The following is an 8,381-nucleotide window of genomic DNA, read 5'->3' on the forward strand; positions in this document are numbered from 1 at the left end:
GGCAAGGACTTACAGGAGCGCCAGGAATATATTATTAATTAAAAAACTTTATTACTAAAGTAGTATTATTTTTTTATAAGAAACTACTATTATTAGTATATTTTAATATTATATTTAAGTATTTTATAAATAATAATACTAGTAAAGCACCTACTATAAAAGCCTTAATTTTATTTTTTTACTTATATTACTTTTTTTAAATAATTTAATTAAAACTAACACTATCTTCTTGCAAGATAATATTTTTTATTATAAAAGTAAAAATTTTAGGCCACGCTTGTATAAAAAGTAGGTATTATTTTTTTATAAATAAAATTAAAGCTTTTTTATTATAGCTTATTTTTATAAATAAACCTAGCTTAATATAGCTGTTATATATATTACCTTTTATAAAATTTATTATTTCCGGCCGTGCTAATATAATAACTATATTAAAAAAGGCGTTAAGAACTAAAAAAAAGGGATAAAATAAAAAGGTGGTTAATTTTATTTAAAAGCTGGCTTAGTAAAGTGCCTGGGAAAAGCTAAGGGCATATATAACTAGTATTATACTAAAAAAAAATAAGTATAAGTAATATTACCTTAATATTAATATATTAAAGTATAGTATTAAAAAAAGTCCTATTTTAAATTTAGAACTATTTTTTTAGTATAATAATATTTTAAGCTACTAAAATAATAAAAAGGCCTATTTTTTTTCTTTTTTTTTAAATATCCAGCCTAAAAACCTAATATACCATAAATAAATAAAAGGTCCTTGTAGTATTAAAAGGGCTTAAAAAAGTAAAATAGCTAGTTATTAATTTCTTATATTTTATTATTATATATACTAATTATTTTATTATTTACTAGGTTATAAAAAACTAATTTAATTATATAAAATAAGTTATAAGATAATAATATTACTTATAAAAGTATAACCTAAAGTTTATTTATATTTTAAAATAACTATAAGTAATTACTAATAAATTATCCCGTATTTCACACTAGGAAATAATAAATAAAAAAAAAATTAATTTTCTTTACTAGTATTTACTTTTATAAATTTACTTAAAAATATAAAGGTACCGTGAATAAACAACCACTAGTTATAATAATATTAGTATTCTTGTTAGTATAAAAATATTATTAAAAAGGTAAAAAAAGGCAAGCTAATATAGTTTTTTTTAATTATACTTACTAGTAAAATAATACTAGTATACTAAAAAAATATAACTTATAAGTAAAATACCTATTACCTTATAAAATTTTAAACATACTATAGGAACTTTACAAGAGTTATAAATATTTTACCATAAAAATTACACTAGCTTAAGCCATTAGTAAGTATTAATAGCTAAAGTAGTAAAAATAAATTAAAAAATATTATGCCTGTTATTTATTTTATTAAGCTATAAAATTAAGAATTCCCTTTAATATTTTATGTATTATATAGGTTTTAAAGCTATTTAAAATATTAATAATAAATTATATTAGCCTTATTAGTCCTATAAGTTAAAATAATAATATTTATATTATAATTACCTGTGACTACTTCTCGCGGTTTATTTTTATTAATATAATATTAATTAACACCACGGTAATATTATAAATATTTATATAAAAATTATATTACTTATTAGTTTCCCATAAGTAATATATATAAATAATAAAAGTTATTTTTATAAATAAAAGTTTTGGGTAAAAATAAATTAGCATAAAATATATACTATATTTACACCAGTTTCCGCACCATAATTTATTAGCTTAATAAAAAAAGTGGTAAGGCTAATACTTGTTACTTTTTAATATAAAATATTAATAAACCTAATAATAATTTTTAACTAGGATTTAAAGGTGGCCAAGGCTATTTTATTTATAAATATATAAATTTTTTAGTTACATGGTTTTATAGTGTCTAAGGTTTTATTTAAGTTAATTATTTATAAAGGCAAACTAACTATTATAAAAAAGCTAGTTAAAAAGTTTATAAAAAAAAACCTTATTTTATTAATAATAGCGCAAGGTATAAGACCTTATAAAGCTATTATTATATTAAAAATGTTAAAAAATATTTAAAAGTAAGTAATAATAAAAGCGGGAGAAAATATTCTAAAAAAAAGAAATATCTTATTAAGAAAGAAGATTTTATACTATACTAGGATATTTAATAAAAGTAATAATATAAATAAAAGTTAAAACCTTAATAAACAGGCCTGTATTAGGTGGCTCGCGTTAACTAGGGTAAAAAAAGTATAGTATTAAGTAAACTTATTTTTAGGCTAAACATAGGGAAATTTTATATTAATTATATTAAGCTATTTATTATAAAAACTTAGTAAAGGGAGGAAGAGGCTTAAAAGTTAAAAAAAATAATTTTATATTAAAAAGTAATTATAGTAAACTATTAAAAAAAAAGTAGTAATATTAAATTTTACTATTAATTAAAAAACCTAATATAAATAAAAAAAATAATATAAAAAATAAAAAAGTTAACTTACAAGGCCTTTTAAATAAACACGGGAAATTTAAATAAAAAAAAAAGTAATAAAAAAAGTCCTGGAGTTATTTTTATAAGTATTTAAAATAAAATATTACTTACTTTACTTACTTACTTTACTTAAGTTTTTTTAATAATTACCTTCCCTTTTTACCTTACCTCCCTAACTTTTAATCTTTTCTTTTATAACTCTTGCTTTTTCTTAATAATATTAAAGAATTATTTTTTTATTTTTTTTTTATTTTTTTTTTAACGCCTGGACCTAATCCAGGAGTCTTATTAAAAAAGCTATTAATATAAAAAAGTATTACTTAATTATTTATTTTTTTTTAAGCTTTTTAACTTTATTTATCTTTTCTTAACCTTCTTTTTTTTCTTGCAAACATTTTTTTTTATTACTTTTTAAAAATAGTTATAAATCTTTCTTGTGTTTTTATTAAACAGCATAAAAACTAGATTTTTTTTTAATTACTTAAGGTATAAAATAATTTATTAATAAAAAATAAAAAAGTTAAACTAATAAATAAACAAGATAGTAATTTTAACTAAGTAATTATTAATAAGTAACTTATAAATACTACATTCCTTTTAATAACTTAGGAAAAAAATAAACCAGATTTTATACCTAAAGTAATTAGTTAAACTACTTTTTTAAAAATAATATTAAATAAAAATAAATATCTTAAATTAAAATAAATAATTAATAATAATAGCACATTATATAATATAAGGTATTAAATTTTTTATTTTTTTTTAATACTAGTCCTAGATAAAGCTAATATTATAAAGTTAAGTAATTATATTATTTAAAACCTTATTAAATTACCGCCAACTATTTAAAAGTAATTTAAAAGGTATTTTTAATAAAGTAAAAGTGCCTGTAAATAAATTTATTAAATAGTATTTACTTTAAATACTAATTATAAATATATTTTTAGCCTAAAAACCCTATAAAATATTATTAAAAAATACTGGCTAGTAGCTAAAAACTATTACTAATACCTTATTATTTTTACTACTAATAAATATACCCAAGAACGCCTTGTTAAGCTATTATAAAATAATTAAATTTTAAATAAAAAGTATATTATAAAGGCGGCGGAAAACTTATAAAATTTAAATTAATTAACTAGGGTTATTATAGTGTTTATTACTTAAGGCCTTAATTTAATTTAAAATCCTAAAAAAAATAGTTACCTAAATTAAAATATTATTTAAATATTTTAAAAAAAGTACAAGTTATATACACAGGTAATTAACTATTAAGTAGCCTTTTTTACTATTTTTTAATATATTATTATTTAAAAAAATGCGGTAATGCAAGTTTTAGTTAAATAATAATTAAAAACTAAAAATACTAAGTTATAAAAGGTAATTACAAAAATTAAAGCTGCGTGAAGGCTAGGCTTTTAAAAAAAGGTAAAGTATAATTATAATATATTATAGTTATAAGTATAGTATTTAATTAGAAATATTAAACACCTTATGCTTAAAAAAAATAATTACTACTAGTAATAAGACTAGTAAAAAAAAGCCGTGAAAATAATAAATATTAAAAAAAAAAATTATAAATTAATTTACAGGAGTAAATAGCTATAGCTATTTAAATTTAAAAGTAACTTATAATAATATAGTAATAATTTATAAAAAAAATTAGTTATATTTAATAGCAACCTTTTATTATTATTATTAATTAATAAATTTTAATTAAGCTTTATGCAAGTTTACAGGAAATATATAATAATTAAAATAATATTTAAATATAACTTTATAATACCTATTAGCTACTTATAGTTTATACTATAATAATAACAAGTATTATAATAGTTACCCTTTTTTTAATTAAAAATAATATAAATATAACTAGCTAGGGCATAATTACTCCTTTTCCTCCCTTGCCTTAGTAAGCTTAAAAGAAATATTATGGTATTTATAGTAATGTTTTTAAGAAGTTTTAAAAATAAATTTTGCTTTTAATTATTTATTTATCTTGTTTTTTTTATAGCCAGTATTATTATTAAAAATTTTTTGGTATTAAGCTAAAAAATTTAGGCCTTTTAAAATTATAAAAAAAAGTGTAAAGCGCTAGCGGAGTCACGTGCCCTATTAATTAAATTTAGTAATTAGTTATTTTCTTTAGTTTAGTTTCTAAATTTATCTATTATTTTATTAAAGCAGAGTTACCATTCGTTTGCCATAGGGATACCAGTATCTTTGTGGGAGTTTTTATTGATTAGAGATATCCAGTTAGACAGCGTTTAAAACGCTCACATGACATATGTCCACCAAATGAAGCGCAGGTGGACGCTCTTTCCATCTCTGAGTCAATGCCGTATTCCACGTCACCACTGGTATAACACGGTGTGACAGAGGAGTAATGGGGGGCGCCACAAGAGAGGAGAACCGTGTTTTCGGGAGTCCCTTAAGCCCGACGAAAAGGCAAGATTGTCAATCCGGCAAGACCAGCTACGGGGTTTGAGGCGCTCGCGGACTTGGAAAGCGCTATGATACAGGAAGTAACTTCAGCGGAGGATATGGCCCGAGGTAGTTTTCGATAAGCAGTACCCTGGGACATCTAATCCCCCGGGACGCCACTTCCACCTGTGGATCGCTTACCTCTGCTCAGCGCGCTTTCAACAGCTGTCGGAAAAATCTGGGGAGCCTGAGAAAAGTACCTCATCGGGGAGATGCGAGACGAAAAGCCGGGCGGCCGCACCCTGCCGGAGAACCCAGGAACGTTCAGACTTGCCGTCCACTATTGACAGTTTCTGACAGAGCCGACCCGATGATCGAGGGCTGAGGAAGCACAGAACCGATACATTGTTCGGGCCCGGGGAATAAAAGGCAAACTCGTATCGGAGGCTCAAGACGTCAGGGCAAGCTGAGCAGGGCCGAGCCGTTCACTTTGACTACCAGGCGGGGGGGACGAGTTGCTGGAAGCTTGCCGTTCACAATCACTTACCAGGTCTCGCCTACCTAGCCAGTATCAATACATCATCCTATTTCTTTGCCAATCCATCCGACTCTTCTGGCTGCCCAGTAGAAGATTGCAAATCGTCTACTTATACACTCTGTCACTGCACTCGAGTGTCAATTATATTTCTAATCACGGCACTACTCTATATTGTGAGATCCAGACCGATGGACGTTAAGGAAACGGTAGGTGATTCCAGGGCGGCTTCTGGGAACGAGAGTGAGGGTGAGAGACACTGTTTACAACCCCTATTCTGACTTGGCTCTGAGACAGGGCATCGTCTCACACGGTTCAGCAACCTGAGTCTGCCTTGGCTCTCAGAGAGGGCGCGTCGTCTCCAGCGTTGTTCCAGAAGTTGGAGCTGCTCGGACAATGTCCTGCTCGCTTCGAACTGGTCGTCTTACGACCTGCGCTTCGCTGGAGACCTTTTCAGTCCCAAGTTCCTTTGGCTATCTCCAACCCTGAAGAGATCGGGTCACATTGGCGCCTGAGTCAAGAGCCGGTCTGGCTAGCGAGGAAGATGGCTGTGGCGGCAGCTGATCCCTGGCGACAAGGGAGGAGCGCAAGGCTGGGTTGACGCTGCCGATGCTCCAGAGACAGAATTCTGTACCTAGTAAGCACGAGAATCGATGCATGTATTCATTGGTCCATCGCGGGGAGCTCTTATGGAGGCTTGGGCTTTCTAGAATGAATCCCTGGGAGCAAACCACGAGAATTCAGGGATCACTCCATCCTATCGGAACATCAAACCCTTCGCCTGCGGCTACTGGAAAGATTCGTGGCGTTGGTGATGCTTCCAGAAACCACAGACACCGTGTCATGTCTTATTGACACCGTGAACCATCGCCGCAAGGACAACGAGGTGTGCAGGTGGCTGCATTGTAACCTTCAGATTCGGCTCAATTGCCTCATGGGCAGCAGGCAAGCAGAAGAGGCAGAGCTCGTCGATGGTAGAGAACATTTAAAGCCGGGCTCTCCCCTCGTTCAAACTCCATCTTCACTGATAATCTCTCCCATTGAAGCTCCCCTCCATCGAAAAAATCCAGCATTCCCTCACCTACGCCGTCTCTCCCTGTTCTTATTCCAATAATCTACTTCTTTCCTATCCACCACCATGTCATACCGACCCAACTCAACCGCTGCAGAGTCCGTGATCCAACACCTATGTCAGCTGCGTCCCCTTGATGGGGCCAGCGTGTTTTTGCTGGACGAGTTTATGGACGGATTTGATGAAGGGCCAGCAGCGATGTTTGTAATGCCCATCTCTTGAAGTGTGCCGAGTTATTCTCCTTCAAAGCTAACTCATGTCTGTAGACGCGTATCTTCCTCCTTGTTGACGATACCGGGTCCGATGCTCAAGAGACTGAGAAAGAATCTCACTACTTCTGGCAGACTTCCCGGAAGTCTTTGACTGCCCGCCTGGCGATTTGAAATTGTGAAGGGTAGGTGCTTTTAGCTTGGTTCGTATTGTGTTTTTTCTCTTGGTTCCTATTGATGTGCACCAAATGTCCCATGGTACTAATTATAACCGCCAATGGCCAGTTTTCTTACACCTTGGACTTTGTATTGTGGTCTTCTTGGGTCCTATTGATGCATTGCCCCTCTCTTCTGGGCTCCTTTTGCTTACTCTTGTCTCCAAGAACATGCCCTCGAACATAAATAGACCCTCGAGCGACGGGTGTCACTGCACTTTCGATCATTGTCGCCCTTTCGTTATCATCCGATAACCTGCCTAGCGACCCTCTCATCTTCCAAACTATTCGATTCGAGTACTTGCCCGGCGTCTCTCCACAATGAGTTCCATCAACACCATCAATTCTGTTGGAGAGCCAGTGCTTGGCTCGAAGCTGGCAGCGCACGTGGCGTCTGCTTTTGACTCGGCGGGGGTCCCTTACTGTCTCTGGGGCTACCATGGGTTGGGCTTTATCCATCTTGACAGGGAAGATGTCTGGGTAAGAAACAAGTCCTGTCTGACACCTACAAACTATCTCTGCTGACCCGAATACAGGAAGTCGAATTTGTCATTCCCGACGCGAAGATCTCACTGGCAACGGCCGCCTTGAAAGCCAACAACCTCGTCCCCTGTACCGATTCCGAGTGCGGCGAGCTGAACAGCGATCAAGCAAAGAAGAATCCCCCCGAATACGTAGGTCTTGTTATTTCTAGGGCGCAAGCTTTAATACTAGAAGTAATGCGCGAGGCCGGAACAAAGTTTATCCTGCTTAAAATATTAAAAATATTACTATTAACAGCTTATTTAATATTTAACACTTTTATTAATAACTTATTTTAAATAATAATACTTTTTTTAATAGCCGCAATAATAGTAAATTTAATAAAGGTATTTAAAAAATAATAAAAAAATAAATTATATAAGTAGTATATAGCCTGCTTATATAAACCTGTAATTTATAAACCCCTAATTTTTTAAATTTTTTTTATTATAATAGCTAATACTAAAGGTAATAATAGCACTACTTTTTTTACTTGCTTACCTACTTTTACTTACACGCCCACTTTTTTATTAACCTAGCTACTAGCAGCCTATATTACTAATATAATAAATTATTTAGGCTATAAATTAATAGTTTTAAAAAAACTTTATAAATAATTATATTATTTATAGTATAAGCTTGTGCTCCGCAAGCCTGTTAATAAAATTAATATAATAAAAAAAATTATAGCCTGCTTTATTAACCAGGAAGTTACTATTAAATAGTATATTAATATACTTATTAAAAGTAATATAATTTATAGGTATTACGCCTAAGGCCATAAGCTATTTATAAATTATATTATTATACCAGGCTACTTTAGTAATAATTATATAAATTATTATTAAAATAATTTAGGTGCGTGGTATATTAATAAATATAAGTTATAGCCCTTATTTATTTATAAATATATTAGTTAATATATTTAGCTCCT

At 30.0% G+C, this 8,381-nt stretch overlaps 1 protein-coding gene across 1 annotated transcript; it reads left to right on the forward strand.

Annotated features, from left to right (window-relative positions):
- Positions 1-7,246: 7,246 nt before the first annotated feature.
- Positions 7,247-7,645, forward strand: DSM5745_10617 (uncharacterized protein; the record flags this gene model as incomplete). The annotated part of the gene is made up of 3 exons (XM_026752633.1): positions 7,247-7,405; positions 7,462-7,599; positions 7,643-7,645. 3 exons carry the CDS (start codon positions 7,247-7,249, stop codon positions 7,643-7,645), a joined length of 300 nt encoding a protein of 99 aa, XP_026598651.1.
- Positions 7,646-8,381: the final 736 nt, after the last annotated feature.

Source organism: Aspergillus mulundensis, assembly GCF_003369625.1.
Source record: "Aspergillus mulundensis strain DSM 5745 chromosome Unknown scaffold_16, whole genome shotgun sequence".
Classification (NCBI taxonomy): Eukaryota; Fungi; Ascomycota; class Eurotiomycetes; order Eurotiales; family Aspergillaceae; genus Aspergillus; species Aspergillus mulundensis.